Source organism: Columba livia, chromosome 5 (genome assembly GCF_036013475.1).
Source record: "Columba livia isolate bColLiv1 breed racing homer chromosome 5, bColLiv1.pat.W.v2, whole genome shotgun sequence".
NCBI classification, from domain to species: Eukaryota; Metazoa; Chordata; class Aves; order Columbiformes; family Columbidae; genus Columba; species Columba livia.
Genome location: NC_088606.1, coordinates 57871553 through 57896738, shown reverse-complemented (window position 1 = coordinate 57896738; position 25186 = coordinate 57871553). Strand labels below are relative to the sequence as shown.

Sequence of the window (25186 nt, the reverse complement as noted above, 5' to 3'; positions counted from 1 at the left end):
TGACACCTTCATAGGTCCTAGGACAGAAAAGCTTTTTAAAGGACACTTGTTATTACAGGAGTTCCTTCGTGGGCTATTAAAAACAATAGATACAACAGCAGCAAAAATAAATAGTTTTTTTACAGAACTTGCAGTTGAAAAATGCCAGTGAGGTCATTGCCACTGGTCACTAGGGTTTTAGTCATAAGCATGGCTTTCAAAATGAGACAGAACTGTACATGACTAAGTTTTTCAGGTATAATAACACTGACTTGGTGACACTTGATCTGTGGCTCTTGAGGGGGATTAGAAGCTGATGGGGTCACACCTGACCAATCATTGTGTGCAGTGTCAGCCAGGGCCCGATACCGAGCAATACCGGAGGGGCAGCTTTGCAGTAGGTGGAGATGCATCTAACCTATGGTGATGATTATCACATCCCAGTTTATTCCCTCTTCCCCTTTATTCTGCCCATGCTTCCTTTCTCTCTGATTTCCTTCCTCTTCTGCTTTTTATGGTGTTTGTCCATTTTCATTTTGCTTTGCATTGATACAACTTCAGTGGATGAAGTTCATCCTTAAATGTGAACTTTCCCTAGACTTTTCAAACCTACTTTACAGCTTGTCTAACTGAGTAGCAGTTGCTAGCCTTTTTCTCAGGAGAAACACCCATTGTTTTAATGGGATGAGATATAGCATGTATTACCATATTATTCTGCCTCCCTCCCAACCCCCATACTTCAGCCTAATTAAAATACAAGATAGAACTTTTCCCTTCCTTTATTTCCAAAGCACAGCCATGATTTTTGATACCCAGGATTAATGAAGATCATAGTTGACCCGCATAGGTAAATATCTGTTGCAACAGTGGGTCTCATGGATAAGGTGCTAATCTAAGGTTTGGGTGGTGTTGATTGAGCCTGTTGCCTGTTGCCTTTGGGGCTATAGATCACTTTCTCTGTAGTTCCTTCCCCTGTGTATAAGATGGGTTAATGGCTCTGCAAAATAGAAAAGTACCAAAGTCAAATAAACATTGAAGCATTCAGGAATTTGGACTATCCAAGTCTTTCAGGTAGTCCTGACCAGCAGTGCCAGTACATTTGGGGAAAGACTGAAATACCACCTTTTTTTTTTTCCCTGAGAAGTTCAACAAATTTTTCCTGTTTACAAAGAAAAGGGCCTGAGTATCATCTTATCCTATTATTTGCTGTATCCTTGGTAATATGGCAAGTCTCCGGAACGTCTGTCGTTCAAATTCCCAAGATTGTTGCTTGCATTTCTTTGGCTTGATTAAGATGAAGTGTCTATGAATTCTGCCAGTTGTACAAATAGTGTCTGTGGCCGTTGTGGGAAGCCTGTCTTCAATCCGTCTTCCTAAAAGTATCAGCATTTTGTTTAACCTTTTGTAGCTGTGAGGTTGCAGTAGTCTTTCTTATCTAGAATATATCAGAGTTAAATGCTCTTTATGTAAATTTTCTTGTCCAGGCTACTTCATACTTCAGGATGCACGTAGCCTGTGGTGTTCTCTAATGGGCTTAAGCAGATTTTTTTTGAACTTTATGCCATGTGTTTTAGGCCTATCAAAGAAATACTTATCTTTCTAGCTATTTAATGTTAGTTCTTCTTTGGCTCCTTGTTCACCTTGCTTCCAGCTCTGATTTCTGTATTGAAACTGAGATAAAATGGGGATATCTTTTGTGGTATTTTCTGTCTTCTGGCATCAAGATTTCTGTAGCAACGTTTTTAAAGGTATTGGGAGACCTCAGATACCTTCCGTTCCCTTTTACAAATGGAGGCATAAGATGGAACATGAGTGGTCTTCGTGCTGCCATGAAGAGCTTTTCCAAAGCTCCTAAAAAGTGACAAGACTCCTTGATAGTTTAAAACTTCTGTTTCAAATCATTTAAGAATTTTGATCTGAAAAGGATTTTACCTCGCAGCAGATTTTAGTGATTTCTTTAGCACTAGGTACTGTTTTGAAAAGAAGGGTAAGCAGTACTCTACTCTGCCACCTGCATCTGTATGTTTTTCACACTGACGGTATGTCTTTAACTTTGAACATGCAAAGTTGTGCTTGTGAATACTCAGTGATTTATTAACTTCGCATATAGAATCTATAATGGTAGTTCTGAAGTATTTTGTGTGACATAAAGTTCTCTCAGTGATCTCTAGTGTTTTTCTTGTGAGCAGACCTGAAGATGATCTCTCTTGTAACAGATCACCAAAGTGCTTACATCCAAAGCTTTGCACGTAGGATTAACAATACTTAAAACTCAAATGTATTTTTATCACGGGTTTGTAAGTGAAAAGACAGAGTTTATCATAGTTCTCATTAATTTGGAATGTAAATTGCATTAACAGCTCGCTTCTGGAATTTCAAGGGCAAGCAAGAGATGGCATGTGACCTTTCATGGGGAAAGATTTATATAAGAAGGGAGTTTAGGGGACTAGGGTTCAGGAACCAGCAAATTATGCCAGAATTTTAATGTGTTGCATGTTTGTATTGTTTAAAAAAAAGAAGGGAAAAGGGGAAGGAAAAAGAGGGCAGATCAGAAGAGGTTAGCTGGGGAAAAATGTTGCTTTTTCCTTAATAGCTTAAGGTATGGACTGCTCATTCAGCTTTCTTATAGACTGAAATTTTGGTTTTGGTCTTGGACAAATTCACTGTGTATGATCTAGTTGAAGATGTCCCTACTCATGGCAGGGGATCGGACTAGATGACCCTTGAAGGTCCCTTCCAACCCAAACTATTCTGTGATTATACGTATTGTACAGGGACAAGAATATGATGTCTAAAAATTTGAAGCCTGATCTACTGTGTGGTCAGCTTTAATGGATTAAAGAATTAAGCCATCTTAAAGACACTATTCAAAATTGCCGCAATATCGTCATAATTTTTGTACCCAGCTTTATATGACATCGTACAAAATATAAGAAAAAAAATGCAAAATACTCAGTTAAAGTACAGGAATACTTTTGTTTTTTGTAGGGATAACTTTAGGAAGCTAAAAATGTGGGTATTGAGTAATAATAATGGCAGTAGTTTTGCTGGAAATATGTAATTTGAATTCTTATTACTGCCAGGCATGTTTTGCATATATAATTAATGATGAAAGCAATTACTATTTTACATGGAACACACTGTTAATATGCATTGATCTTCCGTGCCATGCTCATGCACATGTATATTCTATTAACTGATATATTTTCTGAGTGATGTGTGTACTGCACCTGAGTTTAAACAGTTTCAAACACCTCCAGAATCTTGTGTGTAATTGATGTGAATTTAGTGAGCAGTGCTAGCTGTGGAGGTTCCACCTGGATTAGGGCCTCTTGCACATTATTTGAAAGGATACCACAAGACAGAAATCTTTGTATTGATGATGCAAAGATCCTTCTTGCTGGCTGTGGCTATCTGAATTCGTTAACACTGGAAGAATCTTTTTTCCCAATTTAAAAACAAGGTGTCAATATTAATGAGTGCCAGTGTTTCCTCTTGCTCTCAATAATGGGAGTGAAATGAAGAGCAAAACTACTGGGATCTGTAAACCCAACTACCTCTGTGTTTGAAAAATGATTAAAAAATAAAGATGTGAAGGAAACATGATTTAACATTGAATTAATATTTGGTATGCGGCCTTGATATTTCTGGGAAGTTGGCAGGAGTTATCAGTAGCATGTATTGAAACAAATTATAGCTGTTGATGAAATCCCATGATCTGATTTTTTTTTTTCCCTGTTTCTGCCTGTTCTGCTGAAACAGTTGAGAATGTGAAATCACTGAGGTGTTGAATTGCAGCCACTTCTTGAATAATCTGATCTCTTCAGACATACCTGCTCTGCTGAAAGATGAATGACTTAAGAAAAGTCAGGTGAAGGCAGATATCATCCACACTTCCTCACCCCAAACCATGGGATTTAGAGACTTCCTGTGGTTTGGCTGTTGTTTAACTAGTTGCGTTGAAAAATGCCAACAGAGAATCAATAGTAATTGCACTAGAAAGTGTTGGAAATGTGTGGTGAGCATACCAGAATCACTTGCTTTTATTATGAAGTGGTAATGCAGCTATTGAGTCTTCTCTTGCACAGGTTTTAATCCGGGTAGCAGCGTTAAATGAATTCCTTTGTATTTGCATTCATGTAAAGGAGTAGGGTCCTTAGGACAGACCTTTTCTATCTGTTTGCTTCTGTATAAGGATTAAATGTAAATTTCTGTATTTGGGTGAAGTATATTTCCAGTAAAAGAAAGAAGCTTCTTGTGGCAAGAGCAGGCGAGCTCCTCACTGCCTGGAGAACCGGGATTCTTTCATGTGTCCTGGGTCTAAACTTCTCACAAAGAATGCAGCTTGCACTTTAGTAACTTGTGTATTTGAAAATAACAATTTTATTTTGTTTCAAAATTTATCAAATCATGATGAATTTTACGTAGTAATCACAAACATATAAAACTCTGAAATTTGAAGAATTGCCCTGAATTGTAAGGAGTGCAGATTCATTAAAAAGAACCCTGCAGTCCCCACCCCAACCAAATTTTGGCTGGATGTAAAGAGAGTTTCCTATACAGTTTAAGAAACGGTGTGAAATAGTTGAATTTTATTTAATTGATAAGTAGACTTGTAAGTCTCTCTCACAGGACTTGTCTGTGGAATGATTAACAATGCTTTTTTTAAAAAGGTTTTTCCATTCACATCTGATGAATGTAAATACTTATTTTTCTTTTTCTGATGCTCATATCTTAGATGCAGAAATATCAGCTTTATATTTTTCCTTTAAAGTGTTGCATTTCTGGGATGTATCCTTCATGCATCCTTCCGTAAATTATTTTTTCCAACTTTAATCTTTCTTTATATTTTAGTTGATGATTTTCTGAAGATTCATCTTAACTGCTGTGGGCCTTAACTGTGACTGTTTAATATCTGGCACTTTTCTGACATTTCTGCAAGTCCTTCTGAAAAGGATTCCTTTCTAATTTTTTTTGCAAGCTTGGATGCCAAATCACAGAATCACAGAATGTCAGGGATTGGAAAGGACCTTGAAAGATCGTCTAGTCCAACCCCCCTGCTGGAGCAGGAACACCCAGATGAGGTTACACAGGAAGGTGTCCAGGCCGGGTTTGAATGTCTCCAGAGAAGGAGACTCCACAACCTCCCTGGGCAGCCTGTTCCAGTGTCTGTCACCCTCACTGAGAAGAAGTTTCTTCCCAAATTTAAATGGAACCTCCTGTGTTCCAGTTTGTACCCATTGCCCCTTGTCTTATCATTGGTTGTCACCGAGAAGAGCCTGGCTCCGTCTTCATGAACTCACCCTTTACATATTTATAAACATTAATGAGGTCACCCCTCAGTCTCCTCTTCTCCAAGCTAAAGAGCCCCAGCTCCCTCAGCCTTTCCTCATAAGGGAGATGCTCCACTCAGTCATCTTCATGGCTCTGCACTGGATTCTGTCAAGCAGTTCCCTGTTCTTCTTGAACTGATAGAAAGTGTTTCTTGTGTTTTCCCAAGAATGGTCTCTAAGGTAGAGCAATCGGGAATAACTGTATCCATGCAGAAATGGCTGAGTTTTGGGAGCAGGCATCAAGTTGTACGAGAGGATATCAGGAACTCCCCTGTGCCGATCCCAGCGGCTCCCAGCCAGCTCTGAAACCTGTGTGAAGGCCCCGGTGTGTGCGCCAGGACTGCAGGCAGGAGGTGCGGAAGGGACATTGCTGGGGACACCGCTGGAGACACACTGCTGGAAGCAGTCGCTCTGTGCCAGAAGCAACACTCCCCTGAGGGACACTTGTCACTGGGAACACCCCTGGAGGGACCGCAGCCTGTAGATATGTGCTGGAGCGGAAGAAAATGAGCAAGAGGCAAGGGACTGCAGAATGAAACCTCTCTGTGCGTGACCCCAGCCTCCTGCACTGCCCATGGGCTCACCAAACACATCGAGATGGGTGGATCGACAGGGGAAGCTGAGGTTGGGGAGTGGGGAGAAGTGCTGGACTGAAGTTGGGCCTGAGAAGGGAGAGGAATGATGTGTTCCCAAATGTTTGTTGAATTGTTTATTGTCTTCTTTGTACCTGAATCGTGGTCAAAACTTTAATTGGCAATAAATCAAATTGAAGTACCAGTTCCATGAGTCAAGGCTGGTTTTCCTGTGGCAATAACAGTCTATGAAGCAGCCAGTTGTTAATAAACAAACTTTTGTCTAGCCAGTATAAACAGTATATAATTATCTTTGAGGACATTTTAAGCTGCTTAAAACAAGTGATGTCTCAGGCCTAATGAATCAGTAGCTAAATCAAATAGAGAATGCTAAGATGAAATTATGAATTCTTTGAGTATCTAGAGCAATTTAACATGTATTATAATCATACTGATGGTGATCTAATCTTGATTATAAGGAGAATATAATTCAATGTCATGGTGTACTGTATTCTCTCTTAAAATCACCTTCTGAAATTATTTGGAATGTTCTGAACCAGGCCCCAAGTGCTTATTACCGCTCCTCATTTTTTTCTCTTGAAAGCTCTTAACTACCCGCTGAAGGGAGAACAACCTAGACCAGCTTGTGCGTATTTACATTTGTACATCTTTGTATGTCTTGTTTTTAAATCCGAGAACTTTACCAAGACATGTTATGCAATTAGATTCAAAACTATGTCTTCAATTAGACCATGATAAAGGATCCAGTTGATGACGATTTTGAAAGCATCCTCTACCTGCATTCAGTACTCCAGAGGAAAAAATTTGAAGCGTGTAGGAGTGTTGCACAGAAACTCTACTTGTGTTTGGTAGTAGAGAGGGGTGAAACAATTTGAAAGTAGAAAGATTAAAGGGACCATGCTAAAATCTAGTTAAGGATTCGCCTTGGCTTTACTTAAGACTTGAATAGAAGAATAACGCACGTACAGAAAAGCGCAAAATGATTTTTTCCAAATAGTACTTGAAACATTTGATATGTAATGACTTCAAGACATCTACTCAGCATGCAAAACTTTGATTTAATTGTTAGTTGTTTTGGCATGATTTCCCTTTGATCCCAGAGATGAATTGAAGTGTAAGTTTAGGTTGCATAAGATGTTCAGAGTTGCATTTCTTTCAGGTAAATTCCTGCTGACATTTATAATCCTTCCTGTAAGCAAGAAGGAATTACACGTGGTAAGGTCTTTTAAACGTGATGGCCGGCATTAGTGTACTTCCAGGGAAAGTGATGTGAAAGGACTGATAATATTTTCACATAAAGGACTGAATATTACAAATTAAAAAAAAAATAAAAATTGTACATCTCTTAATTCTGAATTAAAGAAGTTCGTACACTGTAATGTAGGAGTGTCTTTCTAGCAGTCTAATGAAAAGAGAGCCAGAAGGTTTTGTGGCTTCAAAATGTGCTGGAGAAGAAATTTTGAGCTCTTTTCTTGGATGTCATTATTTAGAGGTGTAGTTGGTAGTGTCAGACAGAGGTCTCAGTCTTTTGAGAACTGGAGTGGATTCAGATTAAAAAAAATTGTGACCTGTGTTCCCACAGGGAGACTTAGGAGACTTTTACATAGCAGGGACTGAACATGTTTTGCTGCTGTAATTCTTTGATACTTCCTTCCCAGGCAGTCTGGGTACGTCTGTTCACCTCGGTCCTTCTGCCCTTTCTCGCTGTTGGCCTCTCGACCACGAGTTCTCCTCTACTTGGAGGGTGCTCGTGCTCCTTGGCTGTAGTTCTTTGCTGGCTCTTCCTTGCTCCACCTGCCAGTATTAGAACAACTAGAGGAAGAAGAGATTTGACAAAGATATAACTTGTGAAAAACGGACAACATGGTAATTTGAGACTCTTAACAATGGAAGAAGTTCTGATACTGAGTCAGTGAAGCAAGAGCCCTCTCAGAGTGAAGGAGAGAGCGGTAGGGGCTCTCTAGGGAACTGCAGAAAGGAATGGGAGGAAAGAGGAGTTCTCTGAGTAGGATGTTGAGTCTGAAGGGCAAGAGGAGAGCAGGGGATGTTGAAGGCTCTTTATTGCATGCTAGCAACAAAATAAATATCAATTCCTGCCATATGCAGTTGAAAATGTAGCTCTTCTTTTTTTCCATGCAAGAGGGAAATGGACTGGAAGGCTGTAGAAGAAAGGAGGAATGCAGGAGTGTTCGCTTGTGGTAGGAGGGAAGGGGTGGAACTGGCTGTTCTTCTGAGAGCAGTTTAGGGAGGGAATGGTAAAGCCTTTCTGTTTATGCCTCCTAATTTTTGAACGATGTTGAGATGAAATGGTGAGGGGAGTAGAGTGATAATTCAGTAGAAGATGCTGTGTAACAAATAATACCTGGAGCAACACTTGATCTCAAACAAGTGAAATTAGTGACTGATGACCGTTTTAAGTTCTTACAGTCTAATAGATATTGAGCTCCCTTTCCTTACAAAAAACTGCAGCTGTAGCCATGTCTCTGTTTGTTTCTTGGTTTCTGGCATATCGTAACTGTGCTGTCTTGGCACCTCTGCAACTTCTCTTGATATCTCCTTTGGCTTTTAACTTGCTGATTACATCTCTTAGTGCTACTTAGAACTCAGCTAGCCCAGTCTGATTGCAGGTCTTCACTAGGCTGCCCTTGGGAATCACAATCAGCAGGTGCTGTCTTGGGGGTAAGATTACTGTTTGGAATATACTCTGTGTAGTTTACATGCCCATTGTACCAAAAACATCTATTCCTAATTTATTTTCAAGAGAAAAAAGCATAGAAAGATGTGTAAAACTACATAAACTGGAGAAAATACTGCTTAATGTATTGTCAGATTCTACCTAAATGCCTTGTAAAATTTATTGTGGGTTTTAAGACAGAAGGAAACTCAAACTATGAATGAGCAGGAAACTTAAAGGAAGTGTATTTTTTTCGACCATACCATTGATTTATGAATTGCTCTACGCTAGCAGACTAGAGTTGTGTCAGACTGAAAGCTGTTTTTTATAGTAAAGCCAGGAAAATAACGTATTCTTTGCTGCTGCTTGGGTATCTACAGAGGAAGCAACACATATGGACTGTTACTACTAATGCAGAATTCATACTGTTTCATAATATCAAAGCGTAGTTTTGAGAATTTTACAAGAAAATGTTTACAATTTTTAATGTTTAATCTCAAAGAAAGGTGATCCAATCAAATGTGATAGGTCTGTGAAGATTGTTGAAAGATACTTCAAGCGCTTGCAAATGTCCATTTTGCCATTTAGGAAGCTTTATGGAAGCTGGTTTCTTCAGTATCTGTTTTTATTTTAAAGTAAAAGAAAAGAATGAGAGTTTGGGCCTCTCATCTCTACCCAGTGATTGACTTGCAAACGTGTGTGGTTTGTGTCTGCTTATCTATGGAATTACATTGAAATCTTCCCAGAGATGCAGAAATTGCTGGAGTGAGGACGGACAGATAGGTAGTATTATCACAGAAATCTTGTTTTCTTGGGTTTAAATGTGTATAAATGTTAGACAGGACTGACTGGTGGTGTATCCTTCAGCTAAAATTCAGTTAAAACCATGATTATATTTTCAAGATGTTCTCCAGGACTCCAGAAGATGAAGAACAAAATTCATGTTTGTATGCGCATTCCTGTAACGTTCCGGGTGACAGGACATTACAGTTCAATATTTGTGGTGTTTATGAAGGGCTTCCTATCTATACCACTGTGGCTTTCAAAAAAGGAAGAGGTAAAAAAGAAGACAATTGCATAAGAGAAGTTATCAGAAATTAGCAGTTTTTCTCTACATCTTTCAGCACGGGAGATCACTACTGGCTTGTCCAAGGAAACCAACTAGAAATACTGGCAAGAAACTAGAGTGTCCTGCATAAATCACATACATTTTTTAATCTATAGACTTCTTTTTGAAGACTGCATGTTGACAAATGTTTGATTTCTTTTTTAAATATCACATTATCTATTGTATTAGTTTTTAATTTACTACTGTTTTTAGAGAGAGATTAGAATTACCAATCATCATCTGTCACTTTGAAAACAAGCGTGAGGGGTATGGGCTGGATGCCATTTGAAGCTTCATTTCATGTAGTCATTCCTTGTGCTATTACTGGAGACTGTATTTGTTATATGACTTGCAGGACACATTTGAGGAGCCTGTTCTGCCTCTTGTGGTGAAATATTTCCTAATATTGGGTATATTCTGAAAATAATCCCAAATTTATGGCAATTTAAATTCTACCAGTTTATCTTTAAGTAATTGAATTTTATCTTTCAGCAGGCCCAACAGAAGGTTTCGGAAAAATAATACAAAGGTTTCCTCAGAAGGACTGGGAAGACACTCCTTTTCCACAGGGAATAGAGTTGGTAAGTTTGCGTTACTTTTTATGATTTTTTTATAATTTCTTTCATACACAATTCAAAGATCTATCTGCCTTTGTGCAATAATCTGTATCATCTAACCTGACAGGGAATGGATAGAAATTACATGGGTCAAAGGGATAGATAATAGCTTTAAGAATAATAAATTTGGCTAACAGAAGAGAATTTATTCTGGTCTGTACCACTAAGTAGATAACTCTATTATACAGGAAAACTTTGTTGCGATGTTAGTAACAGTGTACTTAAAATAAATGTTCGTTTGTGTCAGTAATTTTATCATTGACTATGTTTTTAGAAGCATCCTTCAGATGGCAGATGACTTTTCATTGCTGTGTTCAAATAAATACGAATGTGTATTTGTATATTATAGATTACAAAACATTAAAAAATAATATCCCAATGAACTGGCTTAATGAGAACAGTCAGTTTTTACCCAGTATTCTGTCCTTGACAGATGGTATAACGGGTGCTTACACTGAACAAGGTGAGCATACAGTGATCTGTTTTAAACACCTTCTCTGAGAATTCACAAAGCGCCACTTCTTTCCTTTTCTTGGTCTCATATTGTGAGACACAATGAGAAGTTAAATCTCACTCATCCAGATCGGGGCTTCATGAAACATACAGCCCTAAAAATCCTGCAGCGAAAGGAAATACTGCGGTCACACTCTGCAGATGAGGTTTCTGAGAACTGAGTGAAACTTACAGCCGTGAACTTCGGAACATGTGGGACAGGATGAGCTGTGGAAGGAGATGGCCTGTAGGAAATGTTGCAATAAAGTCTTTGTGCTGTGGGATAAATCAGCAGCAGCGGACAAAGGCACTGACTCTTTGCTGAGTCTATTCCCCAGATATAGGAAGCTTTTACCAGGGTGATAGCTTAGAACCAGTGCCCAGCCTGTGCCATCACACACCAGTGCTGTCTTCTCCAGGGAGGCGGGGGGGATCGTACTCCTCACCGCGTGCTCCCTGCTGTAGCAGAGGTTGATGTTATTCACTGGGCACTGGTGTACGCGACTGGTTGCTCGTTCTCTTCAGCAGTGTGGTTTTCATTTCTTCATAGTCCAGCACAAGCCGTATGTTTTGGCGGGATGTCACACATTAGTTCCTGGTGTAAGCATTATTTCTGATACACGTGATGGATAGTTACAGCTTTTGCGGTACGCTTGCATAATGCTACATTTGGCAATGTAGTGCTGTGCTGAAACAATGGAAGCTCTTGCTTTCTCTGAAGTGTTCCTACTACTGTTACAACATTATACCACTCTGTATAGCAATTGCTGTTTGCTCTAACTAGTAATTCTCGACTTAATACTGTCCTAGGCAGCATATGCTCGATGGCTGCTGATTGAGTTCAGATAAGTGGCTTTTTTATATAGTACACACAGTTGTAGTTCATTAGAAGAGAAATAAATTTTTGATGCCAAGGCTTAGGGGTGTTTTCTTTTTTTAACCGCTCTCTTGGGGTCGAACTAGGTGGTTTGATCTTGCCTTAAACAACTGCAAGAGTTTGAGTCATACTGAGATTTATTTTGTCATAAAAATATTCCTTAGTTACTTCAAAGAAAGTATAGTGTTTGACTTCTAGTGATGGTTTGAAACCAATGAGCACAGCTTCTTTTAAAGCAGTGAAGCTTCTGTAATGATATATCTGTACCCAAATGTTCTTTCCCATTTAATTGTAGGATGTTACTACTACAAGAAGTAACTTTATAAAGGAAGATTTTAGAAAGCTTTTTCTTTACAAAAACAAACCATTATATTTGTATCAGTTCTCAAATGACTGATTAGGCAAAGCCGTTAAGACTTTAAACTTCCAAACTAAAATGAAATCCGACAAACTAAAAGTTAAGGACATCTATTTGGCCAGCTGGCAAAATGAATCAAGTTTTGATTTGCTTTCCAAATGTCCTGTTTGACACCCTAAGGGCAGCTTCAATATCATTAAGAAAGTAACAAGCGAACTTTGTTGGGGGGAGAAACTGTAAGAATAGAATAGTTGACGTAAATGTATATGAGAATGAAGGTAGACATTTTTATGAATAGCACATAGTTCTGTTACTAATTTGAGTTAAAAATCCTTTTAAGTGTGCTTCCTCTCCTTTGAGTAAAGGATCTTTAGGGAATTACATGGTTTCACTGAAATGGAAAAAAAGCAATGATTTGTATCTGAAAAACATGTTAAACTCTTTTCTTTCACGAAGGAAAAAGAGGCCAAAGATTTTCATGCCATGAATCATGGTGATCTTGAGCTGATTGTTGGTGAAGATCTCATTACCCCTGCATCTCCTTTATAAAGCAAATTACTGGCCTGTGAATTTGGACATTTGGATGTCCAAGGTTTTTTTTGCCAAATAAATAAGTTGGATCAGATAGTTAACCTTGGCATCTAATGGGTGTTATGATCTAGTAGTTGTCTCTCATTCATGTTAATAGCATTTTATGAAACGAGGCGGAGGGTAAATAGTGAAAAAGCCCTATGCCTACCCCTACCTGCAAAGTTTTAATACTTTAAAATGGAAAATGCCTGTTTGGGACCCCTTGTGATCTCCATAGCTTGTAGGGATGCTGTTAGTCCAAGCTTTAGACAAAAACTAACAGACAAAATCCCCTGAGACTTTTGTGGAGGTCTCTTCTCTTTCACCAATCCTGCGTGCTCCCCTGTCCTGCTGGGCTTCAATTCGGGTGGTCAGATTTCTGAGACATAAATTAAGACAATATAGAGAACAGAGTTGTGCAGGTCATTTTGAAGTTAAGTAATAACACTGTAAATAATATTTTTTTATTTTGTTGAGCCCAGTTTTGAAAAATGGGCTAACATGGGAAAACTGTGCCTAATGGAGCTGCCCTCAGCTGAGTGGAAAGGGATCATTTTGAGAACATCTTATCTAAGAAAGCTGGTGACCCTATTTCAACTTTTACCCCTGACTATATTTGTAGTTTTGTTAGTTTGATGCAAGTATGTAGAGAATTGGGCCATTATAAAATCTAATTGCAGTTTGAACTTTATGGAAGAGTATTGTATTCGGAGTATATATATATATATATTCTGTATTAAAGGATTAAGAGTTACTTATTGTTTCTACTTTTATGTGTGTAGCACGTTAGCTATGTTCTGGTCTTGTTTAACAAATACATATGTTATTAAAGAAACACATTGTCCAAAATCCAACAGAAGTACATTTTATGAAATGTTACTGAAATCAAGTGTTTTAATTTGTCTTATTAAATAAATTGTGTGTCTTCTGGTTGTCAGTGGTGAGCAAAGCCATGAGCCTCTGTTGAGGGAAAGATACACTGACTGAGATCTACTGACAGTATCTTCATAGAGCTTCTGCATCTCAGTAAATTACCTAAAGACATTTTTCTTAATTTTACACGCTTTGCTTTTGCCATTTTTCTAATGGCTTCACAGCTTTTGACTTTGTTCTGTTTATAACTGAATACAGAAACTTTGAGAAGTGAGCCACCTGCAAATTGCTGTTAAACACGGTATTAATGGATTATTAATCGTTACAGTAACTACTAGGGGCCCTAATACTTTTTTACTGTTTGTTGGAGTGTGATATAACTGAAAATAAGGTATGTTATTAGTTAATATTACATATCATATGTACTGACTATTACTTAAAAAACAGTAAGATGCTCTTTGATTTTCTAGAGCTTTTGTGAGCTAATCAAGAGGAATATAGGAAACCTTTTAAATAATTTCAGCTTAGAATCTGAGCATCTGCAGTTTACTGATGAATAACAGTCTGCAGGTTGCTGACAAATAAATACAAGTCAAGGTGAGTTTTCTCCAGTTTCATGGAAGTAAGCTGGCTTTGAGGAGTAAAGAGAGATTTATACTCATGAATGAAATTTTTAAAATATTTGTTCCAGAAAAGCATTTAAGTCATTGATTTCCAAAAAAATGCAGTTAGAACATACCAATCTGATAGTTGCCACTCATAAGATTTTAAATGAACATGTTTGCGTATCCTTCTCCATGGTCTGTTTCAGGGCAGTTATTTCAGCTTTACACAGATGCAGCTTAAATTTAAAAATGACGCTCTGAAATCAGTTGAGACATACAGAACAGTTTAAATCAGCGTAATCAAACTTCTTGTTATTGCTTGTAGAAACAATCTTTGGGAGAGTATGTTGTTCCATGAGTTAGCTTTATATTTCTGCATATTTTTCTTATAATCCAATTTTAATTCTGCTATATACCTTTCCACACACCATAATTTGTTACACATCAAAGGAGGAAGCTCTGGTATGTTACACTGCACACTCATTTTTGTCCTAGGGCTAAATTAGCTAAACCGTCACCTGCATTACTCAGTGTTGGGAGGCTAATGTGAATTAGGCCAATACCTGGAAATAGATACGTTGTCTTAAGTTTAAACTGAATATAATGTGTTTGTGTAGTTTGTGGTTAGCGGGGAAGAAAATTTCCCACTAGAACTGGTGGTGCTGGTAGTAGTCGTGTCATGAATTAGTAATTTTCATTTCAAGCATGTGCAGCTATAGAAAGGAACATACATTTCTAGACAAGCTAATCACTTATCCAAATAATTACCTAAATGAGAAGATGTAATTGTAAATTGTAAAAACTGTTATTTAATACAATCCCTTGAAGACAGCTTACATGCATTATGATACTAAGATAAGTGCTTCTGAGGAAAGACTGTGTGTGCTTTTGAGATGTGGCAGGATGCCTGCTCTGTCTGGAGAAGGAGGTGGTGTTGCTGCAATGAGCTTATTACTCCTGTGTGTAGAACCTTGGCTTTGCTGTAGATCTCAGCATTTCTGCACCTTTGAGCAGCTTCAGGTATGAACTCTTAAACAGACATGAAGATATCTCTTATCAAATACTGGATTCAGCTTTCAAATTCTGACTGACCTGAGATCTGACATATGAAAAAAATCAAATGAGAGTAAGAAATGGTATTTATGTATTTTCAAAGTTTATCTGTATTTTGACCATTCTGGTGAAAATCAACTTTGTAGTCCTTTACAGATTTCCACTCTGAGATCCCAAGTGAATGTACACTGCTGTTGGAGTTTCACAATGGGGTCAGGGAGAAGAAAGCTATCAAAAAAACCCAAACAAACCCAAAACTCAACTAATTTGTCTTCAGAGTTGCATTGAAAAACAAAATTTCTGTCAGTGAATTGAAGACATTTTATGGTAAGCCAGATTTTAAAGTAGTGAACTCCTAAACTATTGGAGATCCCCGGTGCAGAGTCTCTGAAAAATCATTACATATGCTGTCAAAAGTAATACTTTTAAAATGCAAGTGCTAATCACTTAGTGTTATTTTTACTTTACCGCTTTGATGTATGGCATCCTTTATAGGGAAAAAAGATCTGATACTTGAACATTTTTACTAGTTATTTTAAATAAGACATAAGAGACAAACAGGGTTGCAGATTAGCTAGCTAAGGCCTGAAGTGATTAAAGTTTTAAGGGGGTTAATCTTTAAATGCTTCAGTCTTAGCTAGCTGATCTGTAAGCCAATTTTTCTGCAACATTAATGCTTTTAAGGACCTGAATAAAGGGTTGTAGCATCCATTTAACCGTCAATACACTTAGTCAGCTGCAGAGATCTTGGTTTTGTGAGTTTTCTTCCTCTTTCCCCTCAAACTTTTTTTACCTTTCAGAAATCATTACATATGTAATTATTTAATGAACAACTGCATGACAGAGCTCAGTGTAGCACTTAATGCATTGTGTTCTCTTTCGTTCTCCTTATGTTGAAGTACTGGTGCTTTCAGCAGTTGGTAGGAAACAGATGATAGCAAAAGTGCGGCTCACGTTTTTATTGGACTTCTATTATGGGCTCAGTTTCTGTTCATTTAACTTGTCTATATTAGCCTGCAGTGGAAATCCTAGAGTGCCGTAAATGTGTTGTATTTTACAGTGTTGTCTCTGCTGTGCTGTAAAATAGTTATATTCTGGTTTTAGAATCCCACTGCTTTTACTGAGTGCATTTTAGCTCCTGGATTTTGTAGACTAGTGTGGTAAAATAATTTGATATTGAAATTGAAGGACTTGCAGGTAGTCCTTGTCTAGCAAAACTTGAATAAATACTGCGAAAGCATGCAGTTTATATTTTCTCTTTCATTCTTGTTATTTTCAATTGGAGGGAAAAAAAAAAAAGAAAAATGGAACACTTTTAATACAGTCAATATTTCTAGTAAAAATGGTGAAATATTGAAGTGACACCTGTTTGGAATTTCAAATCTGTAATCTTTTCATGGAGATTATTAAAGGTAGAGGGTACTGAAGTGTAATCTTTTCTATAACTATGAAGATGTTTCAAGAGACCTTTTTTTATTTGCTGCTGAAAGAAGTTTTAAGTTAAATTATGTTTAGGTCTTCTGGAGGAGAAAACCATTTTTATAAGCTTCCTTAAGAAATGCAGATGTTTTTAGAATCATAGAATGACTTGGGTTGGTTAGTTTTCTTCATTCTTGGTATCTGTCATCTCCACAAATAATACTTGGCTGCTTAAGACGGTCTTTTCCACCTAAGCTCTGGGTGTGATTCAGTATCTGTGTTACCTCTGCGTGAGTTTGTCTCATCTTTAAACACCAGAGGAAAGACTGCAACACAGACATTTCAGTCTCTGCTTTGCGGGGTTTTGCATAACAATCAAGCAGAGCAGATTCTGAGACCCACAGGTAAGTCATGTGGTGTTTTAACATTTACAAAGCTATGTGAGTATCTTGGGATTGTCAGCGTATAGCTAATATACTTGTCTGTGAGAAGTCTTCTGGAGGCACTGCTTTTACTGAAGGTCCTGAAATTTTGATTATTAAATGGTTTGGGATGGTTGTTTTTTGTGTGTGTGTGTGGTTGTTGTTATTGCTGTTTTTGCGGGGTTTTTTTGTGTGTGTATGTTGTGGTTTTGTTTTTTAACATTGCTTGTTTAATGGATAATGGAGATAACGGAGGTATGCATGGAATGCAGTGATGCAAATGTGATTATGTGATTATGCTTCATTTAAATACTGTTACCGTGATGGAACCATATTAGTATCATCATTCTTACTCTCTGAATTCCCGCTCGTGTGGGTGCTGGAGAATGATCTGTCGTTCTTCCCCTTGGCAGTCCCATCTGCCTAAGTCCAGCCCATCTAGGGATGTGTTTTTGCACAGATGTGGTGTTTTTATCTGCCCCTGTGCTTCTCTGAGATTTGAGAGGCTGAAGGATCATGGAGCAATCTTTGTGCTCTTCAGTTTCACAGGATGCAAGTCAAGAGAGTATAATACCCTTCCAATAAACGGTTTTGTGGCTTGTTTGTCTCAGTAAGAATTTTTTCCCTATAGGTTTATCCTCCTATCTGTATGTACTCAGTGTGAACATATAAACAGTAGTGAATATCTTTCATGCTTACTTAGAGGAACTAAGAAATAATCAAGACTAAAGAGAGTCATGAAACTCAAACACGTGGTATGAAAATGGGGTATATATCCAAAAATCAAAACTGAGGAGCAGAAATAATTATGTTTCATTTTCTTTGAGTTGAAAAAGTATGAGCAAAATTTTATGTATTTATTTTTTTTATTTTTTTTTCTGTACTGAAAGGCCACAATAAGGTCTCCCCAGAGCCTTCTCTTCTCCAGGCTGAACAACACCAACTCTCTCAGCCTGTCCTCATAGAGAGCTGTTCCAGGCCTCTGATGATTTCTGTGGCTCCTCTGGCCCCTCTCCAACAGGTCCCTGTCTGTCCTGTGCTGAGGAACCAGAGCTGGATGCAGCACTGCAGGTGGGGTCTCACCAGAGCAGAGCAGAGGGGCGGAATCACCTCCCTGACCTGCTGGCCGTTCTTCTTTTGGAACAGCCCAAGATATGATTGACCTTCTGGGCTGCAAGTGCACATTGCTGGCTCATGTCCCAGCTTTCGACCCCCCGGAGCCCCACGTCCTTCTCCGTAGGGCTGCTCTCAGTCCCTTCATCCCCAGCCTGGATTGATAGCCTGGGTTGATAAAATGCCCATGTTTTGTTTCAGCTCATTATTACAGATAATTATTTGTCAGCCTTCTGTAAGAAATTAGAACTTTTTTTACGCTCGAAGTGCTGTAATTTAGGCATTTTTTGACGTAAGTTTCGGGGGGGGGGTGTTGTTTGTTTGTTTTGCTTTTTCTGTGTGTTTGTGCAAGGAGCTGAGAATTTGTGTGGTTTTGGAGAGTGCCAGAAAGGAAGACTGTTGACTATTGAATTTATAACTATATATCCAGTTGTCACAAAGCTATCCTGTCTAAAGAGTTCTGTGAAGGAGCAGAAAGGCAGATAATGTGCACCTAATCAAATACAGTCTATTGGGCTGAATACAAGATTGTGAAATTTGAACTGGACCATTGAATGTGTTCTGGGAATCCAGAAATAGTTTATTTGTGAAGTTGATTCCTATGAGTATAAATCAGTTTGGAATATTTTCTAATAGTTCAAGAAAACAGACTAATGGAAAATAAAGGCTATTTTACTTTTTTCTGAACAAATTTGTTAATAGTTTGTGTTTTGTTAAAGCTGATACAGTTCATGCTGGGAATTTTTCTTTGGTAGCACTTGTAAATCGTGGTATTTCCCCAGCTCCTCCATTTGACCAACTTTTAAATTTGTACTCTATATGTATTTTCTTATGTTTGATGCAAGTTTCTTCTGCTGGTTTAAATCATCTCAGCAGTTTTAAATCTTGACTTCTTAAACTTGACAACTTCGTGATGCCTTTATACAGTATAAGTGCTTATTCATAGTGTATTATAAAAGGTGTATCCTAGTTGTGCTCATTAAAAAGAACAATAATAAATATTAAGAGGGCCCTTCACAATTTTGCATATTCAGTGTGGTGCAGCTCCTTGTATCAGTCTTTGTATTATCCAGTTAGAAGCCAAACAGAAGCACTGGTGCAGAGACTTTGCCGTTCCAGTTCGTGTAACTCCTGTTTGGTGGTGGTTAAGTGTCAAAAGGACTTGAATTTATAAATCCTGACGTTGAAGATGTTGGTTTGTTAGTTTGTTTATAAAGCAAAGACTATTTAATAATGTTTCATTATGGCGTGTTGATGCCGTCTTGTGACTAATTCCATGGAGTTGGCAAAACCTCTTTCAGATCTTTCAGTTTTTATTGTACAGCTGGTTTAGACTTTTGTCTGTTTCCTAATAACATTGTTTTCTTTTGTACAAAGCCTGGTATTTGTGGATGGAAAAAGGAAAAGTTTGTGAATAAAAATGCAGGTTAGAAGATAGAAAAGAGAGCCAGGCTATTTAGATGACCCTCTGTCGAGGGTCAAGATTGCAGGGTGACAATAAAACCCTGGCAGATGTATTGTTAACCCCCTCTCCCCCTCCCACACTTCCCCCTCCCTCTCCCCCCTTTTCACTAAGGAGAGGCGATTGGGAGGAAAAGAAGCACAGAGTGAAGAGAGTTGGAAAAAATTAAAGATGTTTTACTAATGCTACTAATAAGAATAGAGAAAATAATACAAAATATACAAAACCAATCTTGAAAGTCTCAGCAACTGCAGAGCTGGCACCCGAAGTCCTGGATTAGACTCTGCATCCGACCGGAGCTGGATTCAGTCTCCCACTAGGCCTCAGTTCGCAGGGATGACTAGCAAGGTCCTCTTCTAATGTCGGCCATGAGCAGAAGGGAAAAAGGGCAAAAGGGAAAAGCACACGAGATCCTCGTGATCTCCCACTTTTATATGAAGTATTCACGTGAATGGAATGTTATACACAGTTGGTCAGTTTCTTGCTCACTTGCTTCTCGTCGCCCCTCTCGCGAGATGTCCATCCATGCTTATCAATAAGTTTGCATTCCATTGCTATGTTTACCAAAACATGTGTCTGGTTCTCCAGGAAAATGCAGCTAATATGAAGCTTTAGCTGACAGGCAGATTCACTAAAAGAGAAACTTGTTTTTAGCAAAACCAGGACACCCTCTTCCTCCTGTATTATTCTTTAATAATAAGGTCTTTAACTTCTGGTGTGATTCTGATATCTTGATTTTAGTAAGGACTTGGCAAATGACTATGAGAATTTTAATGAAGAAACCTCCTTATTTTAAAGAAAAAGTCAATAAACAGTAATTTTAGGGAGTTTGCTTTTGATCATAGTAAACTAAAAGAATAAAGAAATAATGTATGTTTATATGCAAAATGCAATTTGTTTTAAGAGGAAGAAGAAAAATATAAATATATTCAGATCTGTTTTGTAAGCGCTTATTTTAGGGCTGGTCACTGATGAAGAAGTTTTGTCTTTATATTGAAATTGTCCCGAGTAGGTATCTGCCGTAAGCGTGGCTTCTTATAGCGAGTTCTGAGTACAGAACCAGTATTGCAGAACCAGTAATTTTGTCAGCAGTTTACCTGGACTTGTCCTTGCGAAAACTTTTCTGCTTTCTCTGTCTTCATTGCCCTGTGAATGTCAGAAATAAACTGATGCAGGCCACCACCTTCAGAAGTGCAGATTTGTAAGAGGAGAGTATTAATGCTGCAGTCTGGTCCATGAGGTGTTAGAGCCTTTTCTAATGTTGCTGGGAGACACCTCTCTCAGGTAGGTTTAGTTCCAGTGTCTTTACATTTTTCAAAGCCGTGTTGTCAAAGAATCATTTGAACAGGTGCTTTTATTTAGCTGTAATGGACACCAGGCTAAACTAAAAATGAGCTTTATTTCTGTATTGGCAATAGAGTAATAGATTAAGCATTTGAACTTCCCCCGTAGTGTGGATCTTTGAAGCTCCAGCTCTCAGATTTGGAGATAAGGCAGTTCAGGCTTCAGTTGTGGTCAATGCTACTTGTGTGATGATCCTTTTACGGTTTGTAGCTCCTTCTCAGCCTGCAACTCATTAAATCTGAGCTACAGAGTGAGCTGTAGGCAAAGAGGAAGAATACTGATACCCAGATCTTCTTTTAAATGGCTTTTGGACCTTATTCTCATGGGTGTCCCTGACTGGATGTCACAAGTCTTGCAGGTTTTAATGCAAATAGAGAGGATAAGAAATGACAGCTCCCATCACCTTTTGTACAAGGGCCCATATCCCAACTGTCTTTGTTTTGATCTGACTCCTACCAAAATGATTCATTTCTGCATCTTTTTTGTTTCTTGTAGCTACTGTGTTTTCCTTGAGGGTAAAGAAAAAGTGGGGAGACTTTGAAACGTCACCTATACTCTATGTGTTTCCCTAACATAAAGATATTACAGTACTTGTCTCTATTCTGTGTGACTTCAAGGAAAAAAGCAGCAAACTGACACAAAACCACCAACAAAAACAAAACCCAAACAAAACTCCTGTGCATATTAAAAGTGTAAACTTAATTGTTATGTCGTGGTCCTGAGGCAAATTTTGTTTCCCTCCCCATCTTTTTGGATTTATATATCTAACTGACATACTACTGATGATTTTGGAGAAACTTCTCTGTCTAGGCTTTGTCGTACAGGTGTCCCCAAACTCATTGCTCATCTTTTCCTTGCACTGGCTGGTTTCATAACCTTCATGAGATACCAGCTTCAGTTTATGTCACCGAAAGGGGATACGAAAACCAGATCACACTCAGATACTGAACAGGTTTTCAGTTATCCTCAAGTCAAAAAAGTCTTTGTTCCTTTTTGTTGAAAGTATATATATATTCTAACTTGAGTCTTTGCCAAATTACTTGAACTAAAGCAACCAGTATATACATAAAATTAGGAATAAAGTAATTTTAATGTAATAAATGATGTGTAATTACACTCCCTGCCCCCAGAGAAAATGATCTTCTGTTTTACTGAACTGTTAATATTCGTGTTGTCATTCTGCAATAAATTGTGGGGAATTTAATATAAGAACCAGCTTAAACTTCCTGGTCCCTCCCCACGTGCCCTGTCTCCATGTCTTCAGAAATTAAAGTTTTAGCCCTTTACCTAAGTAAAGGCAATTAAACCCAAACCCATTCTAGTATGTCTCTAAAACAAACTGGAGGGACAAGGTCAGATTATGTAATTACTTTGTGTAGATTGATGCAGTACATTACGCTGCTTTTAGTATTAAAAATGCCAAATGCAATTATGATTTTGATGCTTTATCTTAGGCTTACCTGTGAACATTCTTTTATTCTAGAAAATACAAATAAATTAAAAATGTTGGTCCAAGAGAGAATATCTGCTTTTGTAATCTACTGAAATGTCTATGTTATAATGTAATATTTTAAAAACAAGCAATATTCCCCTTCTGTAAATGGTATATGCAAAATCAACCTCACTTCATTTTTAACTATATTGTTTCCTTTTCCATGTGCGTTATAGCATGTGGACGAGAGAGATGTTCATTAAAATCATGGCTTATAATCTTAGAATGAAGAATGAATTAGATTTAATATCAAAATAGTGGGATAAGACGTGGGTGCTAAAGTTACAGTGTGCATTTGTGACCTCCGTGTTTTTAACATTCTTCGAATGCCAGATTTGTCTAGTTCTCGGCATCACCTCATGATTATTTGCTATAACTGCATACCAGAAAAGCTTATTTCACAATGATTTTCCTTCATTCCTGCCCAGTAATATACTTGTAGAGACTTGTTGGCATTTGCAATTTTTAAGATTTGTTGTTAGACCATTTTCATATCTGTTTCATGTCTTGTATATTGAATTTGATCTCCTTCTCCCAAGTAATGGAGGAATTGGCAAGATCTCTCAAACAGTGGGTGGAGAGGACGTTCTCCCCCAAGCCCACCACCCCCAATATAGATATTTTGCTTTTATGACCAATGTGTGTTAGCAGCACCAACTTCGGTATGAGAAGCTTTTGAGTATCCACAGTGAGTTATCATATTTGCACTGAGTAACAAAAACTGCTTGGAAAAATCGCTTGCTGGTTTTGCTTATGGCATTTATATAATGTCTTCAAAGTTTTCTGTTTTGAAATTCAAGATTTGGTTCTCGTTCCACTTTGATCAATACTATTACTTAAAAGGATGTGTTTTGGTAATTTCATATCCAAATGTCTTTCCTCTAAAAGATAAGCAACATTTCCAACTGTGTAGTTGGAAAACTATTTGGGAATATTGTAATAAATGAATATCTGTGATTTTATTCTTGGGAAATACAATTGTGAAAATTTCGCATGAATTGGGAAACTGTTTCCAATTTATATAACCGAAGAGATATTAAGTGAATGGAAATCTGTTAAATAACAATCATTTTGTCAAGTTCGATCAGACTTGAAAGATTGTTGCTGTTAGTTTTTTGTAACAGTATGCCTCCGCTGAAGAGAGAAAGTGCTTGTGTTATTTTGAATGTGCCTGAGAAACGTATTGCAGTAATAAATTCTGTAGAATCATATGTGATTAATAAATATTTAAGTATGTTTCAGTTGGGTTTAAGATGAAGGCATATCAGCATTAGATTTTGTTTATTCTGGCTGCCCCAAACATAATTTTGTGTGTATTTTGCGTGGCAAAGGCTAAGTAGCTAGCATTCAGTTAAGTGTTCAGTAATGTTTTCCAAAATGTTTCAGTTTTCTTCCAAGGTGAACAATGATATAATTAAGGAAAATATAACGGAATGTCAGATTTTTGTGCTGACTCTGGCTTTAGACAGCAAGTAGTGTAGTGGTGTTGTGGAAGAGTTCTGCTACAACCACTTAACTCCTCAGTCCCTGACTTCAGGCTGTGAATTGACAGAGATAACTGAAGTAGGTTGGTTTTATTGAACCATTCCTTGGGTTGTCAAAATGTAAAGGCAGAAGCGGTTTAACAAAAAACCCTAAGAGCCTATTTAAAGGCTTTAGGTGCACCTTGTCTTTCAAAACTCACCATTAAGCTAGCAGGAACACTTCCAAATTCCAGAAAACAAGAGATCCTTTTGACTGGTGTCTCCTTCCTTTTTTTAACCTGTTTTTGTAGGAGCTGCAAGTGCCTTACATTGACACAAGTATTTTTTAACAGTCTGTATTTGTAATCAGATGATGATGAAAAAAGATGTTAGAAATGGTTAAACTGGGCAGGAATATTTGGTGGGATGTTTTATGTTGTTTTTTTTTTTTGATGAAACATTTTGAGATTATCAGCCACTGAATAGGCATCTTTTCTAAGTGTCTTAATTTCATTTGTTAAATGCATAGATGTGATCTATACCGAAGCGTTTTAAGGTGTGTAGTATGGGATAATAATGACATACTTCTCGTATTATTAAGGTGTGTCATTATTACAGCATATGCACACCCTCATGTCTTACTGTTTAAATATGATAGTGCTTATAAGCTTTCCTTTTAAAGTATTAAATTACTGTGATGAGTTAAGTAACAGCATATTTATGTACGTTATTTTACCTATTATGGATGATACCTTACTCGTGGGTTGCAAAAGCAATACTCCAGTGGAAACCTTAATTAAATTTGGGACTCAATTTAGTAGTGGTTTCTGAAGTGTGTTCAAAGAAGGAAACTTAATGACTCTTGTCTCTTCAGATAATCAATTTTAAGTGTGACAGAAAAGAAAGTACCTTTTCAATGTTAGTTTCACAGCGTTTTATGTCTCGCACTGTATGAAATAAGACTGGAGTGGTCCTGAGTCATCCAACATTTTGCTTTAATATGAGTTACCCCCTTCCTGAGGTTTTCTTGTTTGGGAGAGTGAGGTTTTCTCTGACCCACAGTGAGAGGAGGAAGCAAACTACCTCACTTCAGCTTCAATGCAGAAATGCATAAACAAGATGTGCAAAGTGAAGCTGCATATTTCAGACCCCAGTAAGAGGGAGTGCTGATAAAATGTGTGCTTCCTGCTGAGGCAGCTTTAGGATGGCTGCTGTTTAAGTTTCAAGCTAGTGGCAAAAAGCTGACTGTACAATTTCTGCAATTGTATATCCTTTGTCTGTATATGTTGCCTTCCACTTGTCTGAAGTATCTGCTTGACTGCTGTGGGCACCATATGAA

General features: G+C 37.8%; 1 protein-coding gene across 11 annotated transcripts in view; it reads left to right on the top strand.

Annotated features, from left to right (window-relative positions):
- SBF2 (SET binding factor 2) overlaps positions 1 to 25186 on the top strand; it is a 269359-nt gene that overhangs the window by 38560 nt on the left and 205613 nt on the right. For 9 of the 11 annotated variants that reach the window (XM_065066158.1, XM_065066154.1, XM_065066159.1 and 6 more), the window contains exon 2: positions 10180 to 10268. In XM_065066158.1, coding sequence (XP_064922230.1) covers positions 10180 to 10268 — 89 coding nt within the window. The remainder of the gene's footprint in view (positions 1 to 10179; positions 10269 to 25186) is intronic. The other 2 variants (XM_065066151.1, XM_065066153.1) reach the window with 1 other exon arrangement.